Here is a 19,249-nt window from a genome sequence, read left to right as displayed (position 1 = left end):
GCTTCGCAAATTTGAGACTGCATTTGAACCTTCAGTCAGTACTGGCCAGTAATCTAGAAGTCGTAGTAATATCACTGGAGAGCTGATCTCTGAAGAGGGTAACCACGAACACCTCAGACAAAAACCGAATGAGCTGCAAACCACTGGCTGAATGTTAAGTACCATCGGAATGAATTTTGATATCGTCTCGTAATCGAAAATGAAACATTTTTAGAACTCACATACATTAAATAATAGGAAAAGTAAAATAATTGCAAGAATAGAAAATCAATTAAACGATTCCTGCGAATAAAACGGAACCGAAGAAGTCTATGAGAGAATTTATAACGGTTTCTTGTAGTCAATTCTTCAAATATGTAGAATGTTCTCCGAAGAACGAGAGTCGTAGTGCAATGTTGGCGTGGATTTGTTACTTAAAGTATCGAATTATTCGAAAGACGAAGAAATTTACATCGAAATAATCTATTAGGAAAAGCATAATAAATGGAAGAAGTGAAGATCAATTAGAGGATTCCTGCGGATAAAAGAGTGCCGAAGAAGCCTATGAGAGAACTTATAACAGTTTCTTCAAAAATGTGGAATGTTCTCCGAAGAACGAGAGTCGTGGTGTAATGATGGCGTGGATTTGATACCTAAAGAATCGAATATTTCGAAGGAAGAAGGAATTTACATCGAAAGAACCTATTAGGAAAACTAAAATAATTGGAAGAAGCGAAGATCAATTATAGGAATCCTGCGAATAAAAGGCTAACGAAGTAGCATATGGTAGAATTTATAATGGTTTCTTGTAGTTAAATCTTCAAATATGTAGAATATTCTCCGTAGAACGTATGTCATAGTGCATTGCTGTCGTGGATTTAAGGGGGTATTCTGGTCTAGACCCATGAATTTTAGGCATTTTTTAAACTAAGATAAAAAATATGAAAAAAATTTTTACTATCCATTTGTTTATGTTTTTTATTGACATTTTAATAATATAAAAAAATTTCCAGAAAAAAAACCAAAATTCGTCGAGATACGGGCTGGTGGAGTGGGGGCTTCAAAAAAAGGTGCATCCTGGTTGACGTGACTCCAACCCTTGTAGAGATCTAAAACACAAAAAATAAGAAGATTTTTCATTAGTAAGGATGTCGTTATCGGGTTGACCATTTCAAACAAAAAAAAAAATGGCGTCGAATTGAAAAAAAAAGTTTTTTTACCCGATTTTTTCGATCTTTTCGAATTTTTTAAAAATACTTCAAATCAAAATTTTTGGAAATCCAAAGCAGGCACAATGTTTAGAAGACCGCTCGGCCTGCTCTGACGCCACTTTACAAAATCGGCGGTATCTTCGAAAATAAGTCGAATTTTGAAACATCCTTCCAAGGGAAAGTCTAAACTTTCAAAATATGTAAAAAAATGATTTTTTCAATATCCTAGACCAGAATACCCCCTTAATGCTAGGAACATTTTCTTGGGATTCTTTTGGAAACTTTTACTGATCGGGTTTATAAAATTAAAGAAGATTTAATCAAAAAATTCAAAAAGATTCTCAGTGGGACATGATTTTATACTGAGATTCTTTTGAAAACTTTTAGTGATCAGATTTATAAAATTAAATCAAATATAAAAGCATAAATTAAAAGACGAGACATCATGTTTGTAACGGGTTTTGGTAAAAAAAAATTTCTGCGAACCAAAAAGTCACTGACTTGCCAAATTCGCGCCATAATCACCGTTAGACCCAATCGTTGCATAACAAAACGGTAAACACACACACCCATAGTATACTCGTATATACCCCTGACTACATAAACAACAAGCATGAACTTTTTACAAAGTGCAACGTACAAGAAGCGCAATAGAAATGACTGATAGCTGCGGTTACAGCATACAATAATAACAACAATAGCAAAAACAAAGAAATCCGCTGCAGCATGAAAAACAAATATTCCATTTTGTTTTGAAGATAAACAATAATATTTTCATAACTAAAAACAATCCTGCTGTCTATGCAAACACGTCGAGCCATTTGCAACAAACGAGTGCAATCGCAAATACACACACACACACGTACATATATACAAACATACATGCATACCCAGTATGTAGAGAGTCATGTTGAAAGAAAATGCCAACTTAGATTTGAATATTCATGTAATAATTTCGCAGTTCATGCTCACAACGTGCAGCCTCATATCCAGAGACACACACACATGTACTATCATATGCATGTATGTATGCATGTTGTATGTATGTGTGTTTGGCGCTCTATATGAGGCAACGAACGCACATAATTGGCATGGAATTTATGGTAATATAAATTTTACAGGATTTCATGAAAGTAAAATGAACGTTAGCCATAATGCCGACAAGGGCTAACCAAGCCAAGAGATTGGCATACCGAAAAATAGAGCAAAAACTAGCAACTACAAGAGGAGCCTAGCTGTAGGCTTCACTTATTTTAATGCATTTGTGTTCCAACTCCTCAACTATTATTAGGCGTAATGCTGTGCTGTGTCGAGATGGGGATTTGTTTGCCTTCTTACATACTCGTAAGTGGTGGCAAGTGAGTGAGTGACATTGTATGCGCTTGGAATGTCAACATGTCTGACTTTGTTGTTGCTGCAAGTACTACTGTATGCCAACTAAAATTGACTGCAACAACTTATTCACACATTCTTCACAGAGTGTCTGCGGTTTGTTGAAGAATACATGCTTTGGATAGTACTTAAATTAGTATAAACTATTAGACACTTGAAGGGTTGTCAGTTGGATTACAATGCATAGAAAATTAATGAAAGAAACTTATATTTGAAGGTACTTCAATATTTCATACAATTGCTATGAGTCAGAGAATTCCCAAGTGATTATTTCCCGGTTTATCGAGAAGTGTGTTCAAAACCCTAAGTTTATGAAGTGACTAACTAAGTTTCTTTGTGATCGATTGTTGTCGACGAGTATAACAGGTTTCCAAGTCATCGGACACTACCATATCCAAATGTAATTTGATATTCAGGCCACCAAAAAACCGTTTTCTAAACTATTTGGAAATATTCGATATACCCATAACGAGAGCTCGCCAAAAATCATCCCTAATTTGATAATCTCTGATGGTTAAACCATAGTTTATTCGAAGTTCTCCCTAACTCGAACTCTCGAATTGGCAATGGAAGTAAATTTTTATACAAATTACCTTCCATATCTCGAAGTCTCTCTAACTCGAAGTTTTTTTAGTTGATGTTGGTGATTCAAGTTAGGGAAGTTCAATTACTTCGTAATTACAAGCGATACATGGCAGCAATCAGTCTTCATTATACAAAAGGAATACTGAATCTATATATTGTTGTAGATTGAATCTGAACCCTATCATACAGTTGGCAAAATGACACCTCTCATATGGAAAAGTGTTAGGCTGACATTAAAAAAACGATCAGAAATGTGGTGGAACGCTTACCTTAAAATGCCTTACAGTGCCTGAGGCATTATGTGAAGCCTGGTAGTAAATTCTGTCTGGTGTTAGAGTTACTTTCAAAATGCATATTAGATCTACAACTATGCTTTTTGTTTGTAAATTTAAGGCTTTATTGTATAAAAATGGTTACAAAAATGTTATTCAAAATATTGGCCTTCGCTAGCTACTACTTTTGACCATCTTTCTGGCAGCATGCGTATTCCGTGACAAAAGAACTCCTCATCTTTCGAGTCGATCCAAGTATCAATCCAATTTTTGACTTCTTCATAAGAACTGAAGTGCTCGTTAGCTAGACCGTGTGCCATCCATCGGAACAAGTGTTAGTCAGATGGAGCAACGTCTGGAGAATACGGCGGGTGGGGTAAGATCTCCCATTTCAGCGTCTCCAAATATTTTTTGACCACCTTTGCGACGTGAGGCCATGCTGGAGAATGACTTTATCGTGTCTTTCCTCGTACTATGGCCGTTTTTCTTTTAGTGCTCGGCTCAAACGCATCAATTGCGTTCGGTATCGATCTCCTGTGATCATCTTGGTCGAGTAATGCTTCCAATTCAGCATCTTCGAAGATCTTCTTCCTTCCATCACCATGCCGGTCTTCGACTTCATAATCACCATTCTTAAAACGTTGAAACCATTCGCGACATGTTCTTTCACTTAGGACAGCCTCACCGTACGTATCCGAAAGCATTCGATGAGCCTCAGCCGCACTTTTCTTGGAATTTAAAAATAAAAGCAAAATTTCCTGCAAATGTCGAGAATTGGGCTCAAAAAGTGACATTTTCAGTTGAGAATAAGTTTAGGATGCAAACAGATCTCTACAAATATTTTGTTGGGTTAATGTTGACACAAATGTCCAAGATCGATATCAAACGATTTAATCGATTGACCCTAGAGACATCTATTGGAAAACGGCGTAAGCAAAGTTGTATAAAGAGCAACCTGAAGAGAATCAGGAGCTGCCATTTCATCCAGAAAAAGCAACGGTCCGGTAGAACCATCTTTCCATATTCCTTCAAAAATGATGGCAGTGAGAATGAAACTGTCAATGGCGGCCGTTATTGCGACATGATAACCGACTATTTGATGCAAGAAATTGAAGCTCGTGATCTCAGGGACATTTGGTTTCAACAAGACGGCTCCATTTCCCACACATCGCATCAATCAATGGATTTATTGAGAGAACAGTTAGGTGTAGTAGATAATTTCACGTTTGGGCCGGTCGATTGTCCGACACTGTTAGACTCTTTCCTTGTGGGGATATGTAAAGTCGTAAGTTCTATGCGGACAATCCCGCTTCGATTCAGGCCTTGGAGCAAAACATCACACGTGCCATTCGGCAGTTGTCAGTCGAAATGTTCGAACGAGTCATCGAAAATTGGACTCAACGCGCATGGAACCGTTGGACTCAGTGGTAGGAACACTCGAAATGGATCACCCTTTATTTAAATTTGTAATCCTAGCCGTTCTATATCTTCGATTATCGATGTACGATTGGGCTAGCATTACTCTCTTACTTAGTGGATTTTGGTTTAGATGTAGTGCATTATTGAAGATATAATAAATTAAAATAAAAGCTTAACTCTTATGCAGTGAGTAAATTTTTGTAGTAACAAGATCTTCATTTTTTCACTATCGGGAAAAGGAGGAGGCTCTTTCCTGGCCGGTGTTAACTTTACCCCACCCTCTGGTCGAATTAGATGATTTCAGTCGGATCAGGATATTCATTATTGATTCCCAAGCATGTTTCTAGTGTAAATACCAATCCACGATCGATTTTATAGGATATTAACTTTAATGAACGGGTAAAGGTCCATGAATCGTCGACATAATCTCTATCTGAATCTTATCAAAACTCTTTTCGCTAATCTTTGGCATATTTCAGGGCAATTAAGATGAAAACCTTACAATAGAAGTGTTTACTCTTGAAATATTGTGGATTTATGTTTATTTACTTCGAATTATAGTTCAGTTTTCCTCTTCTGGCTGGCAATTTTCGAACAAAATTTAACAGAGAAACATAAATTGTCACAATTAACATTCATTTGTTCATTTTATGGCACCAGTGTAGAATAACGCCACTAAGTTGCATACCCTCCAAAATGCTTATGCTTCTAATTAAAATAGACGGTCAATATCATGAGTAAAATACTGCGCATACGCAACCAAATTGAAACGAACGGTATTTAGAACAAATTGATAGTTACTTTACAAAATCTGTTTTACTTTTTCACCCCACCCCTCACCCTTATTGAATTCGTTCACCCTTATTGAATAAATTATATTTTTCCCCTCAAAAGAATCACACGCAATGACACCAGCAGCAGCTAACAAGCAGCCAATGGACCAGAGCCCAGTGCAATCACAGCACCTTTCAGCCCACAGCGCTCAGCTCGTGCTCTAATGGAAAATACGAGCATTGCATATTGCATTTATCGAATGGAATCATTTCGTCCTGGCTTGTTTGACTTAACTTTATTCTTTTGCCAGAAGAAAATCACTTATTGGTGAGGAAGGAGGGAGGGAGGCAGGGGTGCACAAATGACATTGTGCAAGTAGCTACAAAAGAATTTCGAAATGTACAATATGTGCATAAATACACCCACACACATACTTATTTGCTTCACTGTAAAAACAGTTGTAAAGTTAAAATTGTTTGAATCGAGGAAACCAGAAAGTTAAGCGAAATCCCACTCAGCCAATTTCCCATTCGATAAAGTTCGAAATTGCAACGAATTAAGTGAGAGAAGTGAAACAAAATGTATAAGAGAAGGAAAAGATGCAAAAAAATCAGAGGGTTCCCAAAAGCTTTTGGACGCAATTCATGCGAAATGCATTTTCAATATGTTTTTGTTTATTTACAGTTAACGAAGTATGTATTTATAACTGCGTTTGTTTTTTGGTTTTGGTTAACCGATAATTTCAATGCTTAAAACTGAAAAATAATCGATTTAATTCCTCGATTGTTAAAATAATCGATTATGAGTAAATGAAATTTATCGATAATAAAAATATTCTTACAGGGGTAGACTTAAGTCTTGGTATAGGGGGGCTTGTGGAACTATTGACCGATTTTGCCCATTTTCGGGATAGAGATACACTATTACAAGGAAGACATCTCCACTTAGATTCTTTTGAATATCTGATAGATGTATCTTATTTTCGTTAAAAAATTGGTCAGAAGCACTGTGTTCCCCATGTTCAGTATCTGTGACCTTGAAAACTTATAATCCAATCGACGGGTGCAAAATGGACAGCGGAGTAGGCACAGGGGTATACTCCGATGAACTACCGAAATTGGTTAGCATCTTCCTAGCGGAAGTACTGGTCATAGAGTAGGACTGTGAAGCTCTATTGGCTAACTACGAGAGGATAAATAAAGCAATAGTCAGGCGGCGGGGTATTGAACTCCCTAGAAGACAAAGCACAACTAGACTTGGTCTGGGTTCCGGGCCACAGAAACATTTTCGGTAACGAAAGGGCTGATAAGTTGGCAAAGGCAGGAGCCGTTCTAGACGAATCCGAGGCTGAGCTAATACCATGCCCACTTGGATCGATCAGAAGAGAGCTCAACTTACAATTCGTACAATTAGCTGAGAACAGATGAAAAATTCAACCAAACATAAAATAACTAAACAGATATGGACAAAATATGATAAGACTCTCGTCTCTCTACTCGGTTCTTATTAAATAGGTTCAGGAAAAGTATTTTCAGACTTACTGCTACGATAACGGGGCATTGGCCATTTGAAGAACATGCAATGAAATTGGACATGTCGTACAATAACATTTGCCGAGGCTTTGACCTAGGGGGGAATAAGGAAGCAATTTTCCACTTTCTCTGTGATTGTCTAGCCCTATCGCAAATCCGACACAGGACACTTGGAATCCATCAAGCATCAAACCTTGAATGGATGTCTACCTAAAGCATATCGGACATTAAGTAGCTTCATCGAAAACACAAAGTGGTTTGAACGGAAAGATGAAACGTGATAGCATTAAATTATTAGGTCTACGATTACTGTATCAAAATGGCACATCTAGTGCTAATTGAGCCAATAAAATTATATGGCTGCAGTCCAACCTATCTATAGTCCAATTCCACAAGTCACATAGCGAATGTCACAATCGATTTATTGAAAACCAAGTTTGGTGAACGTGTTATCACACGAAATGGCCCAGTCAATTGGGCCTATGTCTAGGGATGCAAACGATGTATCGATGTTTTAATGGCCGATGTTTTTGATTTCGATGGGTTTTGAAGAAACATCGATACATCGAACCATCGATGTTTCATTTCACGATGTTTGCATCCCTAGCTATGTCAAGTATATGATCAATGCTAACAAGCCAGCGACGATTGATGAACTTCGTATTAATTCGAACGTGAAATTGACGCAGTATCGGCCGATTTATGCTTGAAAACCGTCGAAAATTATACCCCTTTACTCTCTAAATCAAATTGAGCAATTAATCGATATTTTCTTGTAAACTCGATTATTGTCATAAACTCGAGTTTATGGTTTTGTAATTTTTAACGACTGTACTTTCATAGCTTTGAGTCAAGAAAAATTTCAGGTGTGGTAAACTCGAGTTTATTGCTAAACACTAAATGGAGCAATAAACTCGAGTTCAAAGATCAGTTAATTCAATTTATTTCTCCAAATTAGCTCAGAGTTAGGCATGAAATTTCAACAAACGACAAAAAAAAACGTTTTAAAAATCACTAAAACTAAAAATAAACTCGAGTTTAAAATTCAGTAAACTTTTACCAAAAGTTTTTATTTCAATTTAGTAAACTTCAACAAACATTTATTTTTTGAATCTGAGTTTGAAATCAGTGTTTAATGCTTAACACCAAAATGTACGATAAACTCGAGTTTATGAAAGGTCATGAACATAATATAAAACTTAGTTCAGTAACTTTTTTTCGAAAGCAAATAAACGATTTTTAGGCCTTATGCCGATGATTACACAATCCTTAGCACCAAATTAACTCATTAAAAACAAAAAAGTACGTATGTATGTCTCTAGTATAAGTATGGTATGCCTCCCGCATATCTACATGCACATTAATATGTACATCTCCTAATATGTACCCACATACAACAATAATATCGAACCCCTCAACACCTACCCCCCAGTGCATTTGTTGATCGATTTCGCATTGTTAAAGTTCCATCAAATATCGCTTGAGGAAATATCGTGCAAGTATTAAGCGGTCGACCAAATGAGAAACGGAAAAATAAGCACAAAGAGTGTAGCAATGTAGCAGTAACAAAAACAATGAACGTTCCGGGGGCAAGTAGCCATTGCAGCCGTAATGGAATTGTCAACGCAAGCTGACCGGTTGGGTTATATCTATCTATCATTGAGCAAGTGCGCTACGGCAATTGAACTTGCGGCAAATGTTGGCGCAATTCAAGCGACATGTCACTGCAGTTACACATACACACACAAACAGACAGACACACACACACACATACATACTCGAACACAAATACAATAATAAAGCTTACATGCGTGCATACTTATGGACTCACTTATCGATTTCTTTGGTTTGGATGTTGTTCCTTACAAAAATATAAATGAGTATGAGTGTGAGTGTATGTGTTCAGCTCAAAGTGCAGCACTGCACCGTTATATATGCGTATAAGTTCATTTTTGTTATTTTTGCGTTTTTCACTTTGTTACTTTGCCCCTTTGCAAGCAGAAGCACTTCAAATATTGAATATCGAATCGATTGGCCTTGCGTAAAACCCATTTATCTTGGATCGAAGTGGAACAGTTGCAATTGAAACTTGAGGCATACAAAGACTGTAAATGATGGAAATTTATTATTACTTGTGTAAACTACGGTAACGGTGATTGGCGAGAGTCAGCAAAAGGGCGGAAAAAAAAAATTGCGCTCTTTAAACAAAATTTTCGATTTCACTACAGTTAATTTGCTGTGGTATTTTCGTTTTTTAAACAGACCAATATACTTATAATAAAGCTTTTGGATATGATTTTAAACAATAAAGTGTTGAATCGAATCATTTGCGCTTTAAAGTATTTATATAAATTAATTCGAGTTAATGTTACTCATACGCCGTGACGTCCAAGGGATTATAAATTGAAAGAAATTGTACCTTTGAAAACAAATAGTGGAACATATATGCAAATAGATAAATATTAAATAGTAAATTATTAAATATATATTAGAAATAAAATTATTATTATTTTTTAATATTTTTAATTAATTTTAAGCTCAAATCAATCTTAAACTCAATATGAAGGAAAAATTAGCTTGTATACCAGCAGTAATTAAATTTTCAATAGGAATAAAACAAAAACGGTTTGGGATATCAATCAATTTTATTTATTCCTGTGAGAGCACATTCGATGGCATTATGTATGGAACTCGATTTCTTTTGCATGGCCATCAGGGGCACGCTTGCAAAAATCCAGACGCTGAACCCAATTTTCGACGGTTTTCAAGCATAAATCGGCCAATACTGCTGCAATTTCACGTTCGATATTCATACGAAGTTCATCAATCGTCACTAGCTTTTTGGCATAGACCATAGACTTGACGTAGTCACACAGGAAATAGTCTAACGCCGTCAAATCGCACGACCGAGGCGGCCCATTGATTGGGCCATTTCGTGAGATAACACGTTCACTAAACTTAGTTTTCAATAAATCGATTCTGAAATTCGCTGTGTTGCTCGTGGCGCCGTCCTGCTGGAACCAGATATTGTCCAAGTCCATATCATCCAATTCGGACCAAAAATATTCGGTTATCATTGAGCGTTAGCGATTCCCATTCACAGTAACGTGCGGGTCTTGATCATTACGCAGGAAGTACGGCTCAATACGCCCCCGGTCCATATACTGCTACAAATCGTAATTTTTTCGGGATGCAATGGTGACTCATGGAGTACGTGTGGATTACTGCCTAACCTATAAGGCATATTTTGCTTATTGACAAAGCCATTCAGCCAGAAATGAGCCTCATCGCTGAAGATGAAAATCCGGATTATTTTCAAGTTGTTGCTTAGCCCAATGCACAAACATAGGACGATTCTGATGGTCAAGCGCCTGCAGTTCTTGCGTCAATTTGATCTTGTAAGGATGTAGGCCAAGATCTTTTCGCAAAATTCGCTACAACGACGTCACAGGGATGCCAACGCTTGAGACCGACGTGTGAGATTTGGGTCTTCCTCCATTGATGCGCTGGTGGTAGCCATATTCTCGACACTACGGACACTTCTTTGTCTCACTGGCACGGGAACATTTTGTACTGTGCCTGTGGATTCAAATTTTTCCATTATACGCTCAATTGTTGATCTGACAAGACGATTATGACGACCATAATTTGGACGTAGCGCTCGTCCTATTTCCAAAAATAAATAGAATCTTAAAGGGCCGTCGATTTACAAGCACCCTAAAATCGAGTTCGAAAAGTGTTTCGACGATTGAAAGAAATGCTGGCATAAGTGCATAACATGGAAGGAGGACTATTTTGAAGGCGACATTAGAGTTAGTAGATGATTGATTTTTTTTTTTTTCAAAAAACCAGAATTAGTAGTTAATCTTCCTGGGTGTGTCCTGTACAATGAATTACCTAAGGCGAGCTTATAAATAATATACAGTGATCCCCGCTTAAGTGTCTCAAAAACATTCTATCTTAAGAAAGGACACTAAAGCAGAAAGGACACAACTGTAATTCTAATTTCGATAGGTTCCTCAAAGCGCCTTAATTTAATACCTTTACTCTAGGAATGAGTCTAATTTATTATTTATCATAACAACCCTTCCCAAAAAAATCTCCGAATGAAATCTCTTTTCCAGATGCTTAGTTTGATACCCATATTGTATAATTTCTTCTATTTCAGTAATTTAATGAATTAGCAAGACAGTTGGCAACTCGGCTGGAAAAAAATTTCTGCTGCAAATCTACTTCAGTTCTTTTAATATACTCGTATAACTCATATTGTAATAATTTGTTCAAATTCTTATTTGTTCGAATTGGAATTTCGAAAAAAATGTAAACTCTGATGCTTTCTTAATCTTCTTTGGATTTGGAAAGATTTCATCGATTTTTAAACAGCTGGCAACTCTATCAATAAATGTGTTTCAAAACATGGTAACTGAGCTAATGGGTCAGTTCTCGAGTGCTGTTTCCTTATCTTATTATAAATATTTTCATAAAATTTTCAACATATGGCAACCTTCTGACTTTTTTTTATAAAAAAATTGTGGTATTTCCCCGAACAATTAATGTTCAACTTCAGAAAAAGAAAATTTTCTATAAACATTTTAGATCTAAACCAATGCTTTATTACTTAAAATTACAATTCAATTAATTTCTAAATTAATCCAGCTCAATCCATTCGAATTTCAAATAATTTTTATGCACTTCCCGTTTTATAGTTATCGATAATCTGTACGACACTAACGTATGAGCCAATAATGCCACCAAATATGCCGAATGCAATTAAAAAGAGATTTTTCAACAAATTCAGTTTCCAAACGCCATACCCGATGGCGTATTGCACACAGATCTGCAGCAGGGCGGGGAAGATCAAACCGAGTATAGATAAGCAAAATGAGCCGACAAGCGATAAAAAGAGCGATAAATCCGGTATTGCCACAGCGAAGCAAACTGGAAAATGCAAAAATAATAAATTTAATTATCGGCAATTAAATGCAATTTTATAGTTATGGCGCTGCAAGTTACAACGTCCGACCAATTAAATACGGTTATAATATACATACGAAATGCGACTATAAATGAGCGGAGAAAAACTGATTGCTTTATGATTACTTACACGTCAGCAAAACAATGCCGGCTCTTATCAAAAGCTCATAAAGCACGTGCTTGGATGTATCTTTGGTGCGCTTCGATAGATATTTATTCCAAATGATATCGGCGGTGACATAGCCTTGCAGTGCATAGGTAATCCACGTGGTTATGGCGAAGATGATCTTTGCAACTTGTGCTAAACTGTGAAGAGAGAGTAATGGAGAGGTTAGAAAGTTGTCCTTAAATTGTGAGACGACTGAACTTTTTAAAAGAAAATGTGATGGATAGTGACTGCTTTAGAGAAAATGGTGTATGGTAGTTCCTTTTCGGTTGCCATGACTTCAAAGCATATTATAGGTCTTCTTCGATTTCTTCAGATGCATCTAACACTTTCTTGATCCAACTATTTGAGATTAAGAAACTTTTGTCTAGGAACCTTACTAGTTATTACGGTTTCTACGGAATTTAAGTTTGAAAGTTCTGCTTTATTAGGAACCCCGGTTTCTAAAGTATAGTTTGTTCCAAACCCAGAACGGTTATTCATATGAAATCTTACGAAATCCTATATTGTACACTTCAGGGCAACCTTCCAGAACACCGGTTGCCTTCATGAAGCTTAAAAAGCTTAAAAAGATCCAGACTTCCAACCTTACCTTCGATCGTCACGAAAAAGATTTTTTCAAATCCAAAAGCCTTATCTCAATATCTTTAAGACCTCTTTATTTTATTTAATTATTTTTTACACTTACATCGCCTTCTGTGGTATATTTAAGGTCACGCTGCCCAAAGCATCATCACCATATTCCCAGTAACCGAAGAAACCCAATAGGGTATACAAAGTCAGCACAATTGTCATGCCAATATTCAATACGCCGAAGGGCTTAACATAAGACTTGGGCTTCTCCATTTTCTCTTCAATAGCTAGAATCTAAGTCATAAAAAATACATGTTAATACTTTAAGTTACCTGTAATCTCCTAAATATAACTATAAGTAACTCACCACACCAACGGCTTCAATGGCAAACAGCACAGTGCCAAAGAAAATCGGTAATCGGGTAATAACTTGGAATGGTTGGCGTGTGCTAATCGGTGGCAAAGTCGCGAAAATATAATAAAGCACAATGCCAAAACCTGTAAACATATTAACAGTTATACATATTCCCATATTTTCTTCCATGTATTGTGTTCCCACTCACCCACGAACAGCAGTAAATTGGCAAACGTGGAAAAAGGCGCCAATGTTCTCAGACTTCTGATGCTATACAGCAGAAATAACGGTATTAATATGATGCACATATGCAGTCGCACATCCAAAACCACCAGATACTCATCGACAATCTGCTTGATGCTCTCCGCTATGAAAACCACATACACACAACAGATGCCAAAGTGATAGAAGGCGAGAAAACCGTCAACGAGTGGACTGGATATTGAATACCAGTGAATTAAAAGAGTTGAAAATAAAGAAAATATATATTTATAATGAATTCAGATAATAAAATATCTTAAAATGTTGGTTAAAACTTAAAAGTGGTGGAATTGGTAGATGTTTGTACCAATTTCTGGGAATATCTCCAAGCCGAAGTGCCTAAAATTTTAAAGGTACAGGGAAGATTAATTGATACTTTACAGAAACTTGTCAATTTTATTAAAAATATAGAGATCTAATTTTTCTAGCATTGAAAATTGGTCTAAAATAGTTCCAAAAAGTTCAGAATTAGTTTATAACCAATGAAAAATTTTGGAAACAAGAAATAAATATAATCAGTCAACCGGAAAGTGGATAATGAATAAGCCTCCGCGAGTATTTCTTCCACAAACTTAAAAACTTACGAAAAGTGGGCGCCAGAATTTATAAGATGACATCGAGTCCTCTTCACACATTAAGGTGAAGTTTAAACTAGGAAGTGATAACTCGAGGTATCTAGTATCAGCTTTGTCAATTAGGACTATATAAACGGATGACAATTATCACAAGAGTCGGATAATCGAATCGAAACTCGGATAACCCGAAAGGATCGGGACTTTTAACCGACCAAGGAGCAATTAGGTTTAGTTCTTCAATATATAATATCGTAAGACTATTTTACGCTGTAACAAAAGCAACATCGGATGAAAGCAAAGTTGCCAATTTGCCTTTAAAAAGGAATAGGAACTGGTCAACCCACAAAACCGATATATCATGGATTCTGTTTCAAAATCCCATGTATGACAGTATACAGAAGAGGCCGTTTTATTGATATCGTTGGCTTAATATAGAAAAGGCGTATCTACATTTTTTTCGAAATCGCGTTTTTAATGTATTCTGGTAGACTACTGTCAAATACTCCTCCCCTTAAAAAATTAGTGGGCTATTATCGTAAATAACGGATTTATAGTCATATAAAAAAAAACCCTAACTCATTCGAAGTTACAATAGCAACATAAAGCCCTTTCTCAAATAACTTCAAATAAATTAAAAATAATAACAAAATCATACCACAATTGAAATGTTTTTTGCATCTTCAGTTTTTAAGATTTTATTCAGTTTTTTCCTTCTCCTGAAAAGTAACGAAAAGTGTAGATACCCCTTTTCTATATTAAGCCATCGATATGTAGCAGAGAGTCTTTCCTTATAAAATTTGATAAAACTGGGTGCTATATAAGTTGGCGACTTCGTAAAACGCAAGTTTTTCTTTGCCTTCTATGAAATTGGCATGGCAGATTATTTTAAATATTTGTTCATTCCTAGATCTGGAACCATACAAAGGATTTCATAAGGTACCGACTATGAGGAACAAAATCAAATACAAGGTACTAATCAGATTGAAAATACTCATAAATTAGCGGAGCCCTTTTCGAACCACGCACTTAGAACCTAAAATTTATTATTTCGAAAATGAAACCTCGGAAATGTTTACGCGATCCAACATTTTTCGAAATATTTTTTTTTTTTTAATTTTTTAAAGATCAAACTTTGATCTGTCATAGCAACTGTCTGCTTCACCGAAAAGTTTTATACACCATTGATTAAGAAATAAAAAGGAAAATGTAGATTATATACATATTTTGAATTTTTTAATATCGTAGCTATATTCTGTAATTAAGAATATTTTTTAAGTATATTTTTCGAACTTCGAATTCAAATATTTCTATTTTGGAGGCTAAATCGGAAAAAACACTTTTTATTTTTATGACTCAATCTCCTGAACAAAAAATAGTTTGGTCCAATAACCAGAAAAAAGTCGATTTGCCATATAGTGTAATGCCTAAAATCACTAAACTCACAAGATTTTCTGATAAAACGATAATTAAAATGTGTACTACGAGAAAAGCTCAAATAAAATAATCCAGGTCTTAGATTTTAATGCTGTAAGGTAAAGAATAGCACTCGTTCGCACACGTTTAGACTATTATAAGATATAACTGACCGAGTTTTTTTTTTCAGATTTTGTCATATTCCACAAATAATTTAAAAACATACATACATACGTTGCTATTGGTAAGACACATTTGAAAATAGGTGGGCCTTCATGCAAACCAATTGTCATAGCCTCGGAAAATGTTAGATATGGTACACGCTTACGCTTGCACAGCTCATACATGGAGTTTATCTGTGAGAATGATGAAAATAGAATCGCATTAATTAAAGATTGAGAAAAAAATAAAAATCTTCAGGGGAATATTGTATAGTTATTTAGACAAAATTCTATAACCTATAAGATTAATTTCGCCGAAGAATTTATATTCCTTTAAGATTTGATATTCGACTTACCAATATATGCAGACAGTGCACTGCAATGCCGCCAATGATCAACGTTAGTATGGGTCCAGCCACATAACCAGCATTTGCGAAAGCACTGGGCATAGCTAATACTCCCGAACCTATTGAGGCCTTCAGAAAATGCGCAAATGTTTGCAGAGTTCTATTGAAAGATTTCGATATTAAAAATAATAACCACTTCTGTGTCTAGAAATCTAGAAAAATTCACTTACGTGGTGGGATTCTGTACATTGCGATGTAGATGCGGATCATAATCGTCCTCAGGACTAACTGCTTTGTGTCCATTTGTTGCTTCCTTCGCTTTTGGTAAGCCATTATGATGTGATTCTGCACTACTTGGAGAAATAATTTTTAAAGAAAACAAGTAAGGCAGGACTAAGTTCGGGTGTAACCGAACATTTTTCACTCTCGGAATTTATTGATATAGTTTTATTAAGATAACACAAAATTTGACCCATATATTCGTCATATATATGGTATAAAGTCCATTGAAAGTTGGAAACCCTAATATTAGGTATATGGGAGCTAGATTAAGTTGTGAGCCGATTTCAATAATTTTTGGCACGGAGACATATTATTAGAAGAAAAATATGCCTTCTGAATTTCTTCAAAATATCCGAGAGACATTTCTATATTTTCGGTAAAAAAAATTAGAAGCACTGAGGTCCTCATGTTCGATATATGGGGCCTTAAAAACTTATTGGTCCGATTTCGTTTTTTTTAGAAGGGCTCTGCCACACTATAAATGCAGTATTTATGCAATGTTCTGTTCCAATATCTTCATTAGTGCTTACTTTATATATTGCAAAGTAAACGATTCAGATCAACTTCAAAGTTCTGGTATATATGAAGCAGGCGTGATTGTGAACCGATTTGGACTATTTTCACAACATATCATTGGGAGGTAAGGGAACTATTACAAACCAAGTTTCATTGAAATCGGTCGAGTAGTTTCGGAGATATGATTTTTGACCCATAAGTGGGCGGAGCCACACCCATTTAAAATTTTGTATACCAATTTGAGTGCAGTCCTTCTGTACCTTTTTTAAAATGAAATTTAAGGTTTTTGGTGTTTTTCCTTACTGAATTAAAATATTTTTAGTAATTTCTAACATAACCTTTGTATGGGAGGTGAGCGTGGTTATAATTTCCGATTAGATTCCGATTTCCTCCATTTTTGGACTATATAAGGTAGTATCTAAAAGAAACGACTCTAGATAGTTTGGTTGATACAGCTTTAGTAGTTTACGAGATATGTACAAAAAAATTAGTAGGCGGTGGGGTCACGCCCACTTCCCCAAAAAAATTAACATCCATCGTTACATCGTTACAGCTAGCGCAGTCGGACGGACGGACGGACAGACGAACAGATTCGATTTGAACTCCACTCGTCACTCTAATCACTTTGGTATATAACGGGTGATTTTTTTGAGGTTAGGATTTTCATGCATTAGTATTTGACAGATCACGTGGGATTTCAGACATGGTGTCAAAGAGAAAGATGCTCAGTATGCTTTGACATTTCATCATGAATAGACTTACTAACGAGCAACGCTTGCAAATCATTGAATTTTATTACCAAAATCAGTGTTCGGTTCGAAATGTGTTTCGCGCTTTTTTATCGACAAATTTTGTTCAGCGATGAGGCTCATTTCTGGTTGAATGGCTACGTAAATAAGCAAAATTGCCGCATTTGGGGTGAAGAGCAACCAGAAGCCGTTCAAGAACTGCCCATGCATCCCGAAAAATGCACTGTTTGGTGTGGTTTGTACGCTGGTGGAATCATTGGACCGTATTTTTTCAAAGATGCTGTTGGACGCAACGTTACGGTGAATGGCGATCGCTATCGTTCGATGCTAACAAACTTTTTGTTGCCAAAAATGGAAGAACTGAACTTGGTTGACATGTGGTTTCAACAAGATGGCGCTACATGCCACACAGCTCGCGATTCTATGGCCATTTTGAGGGAAAACTTCGGAGAACAATTCATCTCAAGAAATGGACCCGTAAGTTGGCCACCAAGATCATGCGATTTAACGCCTTTAGACTATTTTTTGTGGGGCTACGTCAAGTCTAAAGTCTACAGAAATAAGCCAGCAACTATTCCAGCTTTGGAAGACAACATTTCCGAAGAAATTCGGGCTATTCCGGCCGAAATGCTCGAAAAAGTTGCCCAAAATTGGACTTTCCGAATGGACCACCTAAGACGCAGCCGCGGTCAACATTTAAATGAAATTATCTTCAAAAAGTAAATGTAACCAATCTAACGTTTCAAATAAAGAACCGATGAGATTTTGCAAATTTTATGCGTTTTTTTTTTTTAAAAAGTTATCAAGCTCTTAAAAAATCACCCTTTAGAACTCCATATCTAACTCGTTTGGTTTTCGTTATGTGAAGGAAACTATTATACTCTCGTAGCAACTTTGTTGAGTATAAATATCATAGAAGATTTTAACTGAAAGACTTTCAATTAAATTTTTTGTTAGATTTTTAGAGGTTTCTTAGATGATTTTGATTTAAGTGATTAGTCTCAAAACGAACAGGACGTGTATCATTCCAAATTTTGACTACCGACTACTTAGAAGGTTCTCATAGATCAAATTATTCAAATTAATCTGTGTCAAAACTAATATACTTTCCCGAAATTCTTCGAATTTTATCAACTCACTTCATTTTTTTAACAAAAATAATTATATAACGGTCTTATCCAAGAATTTTTTTACTATTAAATAATCGTTTTTGGTGAGAGCGAATTATAAAAGTTCGTTAAAACACTTCGGTGAAAGCTTTATAACACACGATTGACTTTTTTATAACTTTTTTAATTATTTCTTTAAACATATATTCATAATTTTATCACGACTTTCTCAAGGGTCCGATATTGTATTAAACGAAATGTATCCTTAGAGAAACTGAACAAATTTAAAATTTAGCATTTCTAGCCAAGCGCTGGATGTAGTTAAACCCGACACTTGATACTGAGACGTAAAGCTTTTCTGATTGCGAATTTTAGTTGTGATTGATGCCAGTGAACGAATTTACGACCTCCCGCCTGCATAGAGAGTTAACTACATTTTATTTTTTAAGACATATAATCTTAGACGATAGTTCAGATACTTCGCACTCCCATATATGACTAGATAACTTATATTATTGCCACCATAAACTATATATGACCGACAGTGCAAAATGGACTTAATTTGGCGATATTTACAGTGTAGCAGGAACTTGCTACGATTTCT

The 19,249-nt window shown here is 35.9% G+C and overlaps 1 protein-coding gene across 2 annotated transcripts; it reads right to left on the bottom strand.

The window, feature by feature from the left end:
- Window positions 1-11,754: 11,754 nt before the first annotated feature.
- Window positions 11,755-19,141, bottom strand: LOC105211028 (proton-coupled amino acid transporter-like protein CG1139). 2 transcript variants are annotated; one of them, XM_029039499.2, is made up of 9 exons: window positions 18,676-19,141; window positions 16,220-16,342; window positions 15,999-16,149; window positions 15,716-15,837; window positions 13,441-13,667; window positions 13,245-13,375; window positions 12,993-13,171; window positions 12,269-12,444; window positions 11,755-12,102 (listed from the first exon to the last, which is right to left on the bottom strand). In XM_029039499.2, the coding sequence occupies exons 1-9, from the start codon at window positions 18,678-18,680 to the stop codon at window positions 11,849-11,851; spliced, it is 1,368 nt and encodes a 455-aa protein (XP_028895332.1). In that variant the 5' UTR covers window positions 18,681-19,141; the 3' UTR covers window positions 11,755-11,848. The 2 variants fall into 2 exon arrangements, with proteins under 2 accessions (XP_028895332.1, XP_011180573.1); XM_011182271.3 differs by having other exon boundaries at window positions 16,220-16,339.
- Window positions 19,142-19,249: the final 108 nt, after the last annotated feature.

This window comes from Zeugodacus cucurbitae, chromosome 4 (genome assembly GCF_028554725.1).
Source record: "Zeugodacus cucurbitae isolate PBARC_wt_2022May chromosome 4, idZeuCucr1.2, whole genome shotgun sequence".
NCBI lineage: Eukaryota > Metazoa > Arthropoda > Insecta > Diptera > Tephritidae > Zeugodacus > Zeugodacus cucurbitae.
The sequence above is the reverse complement of the archived record's forward strand: the minus strand, read 5'-3'. Positions and strand labels throughout refer to the sequence as shown.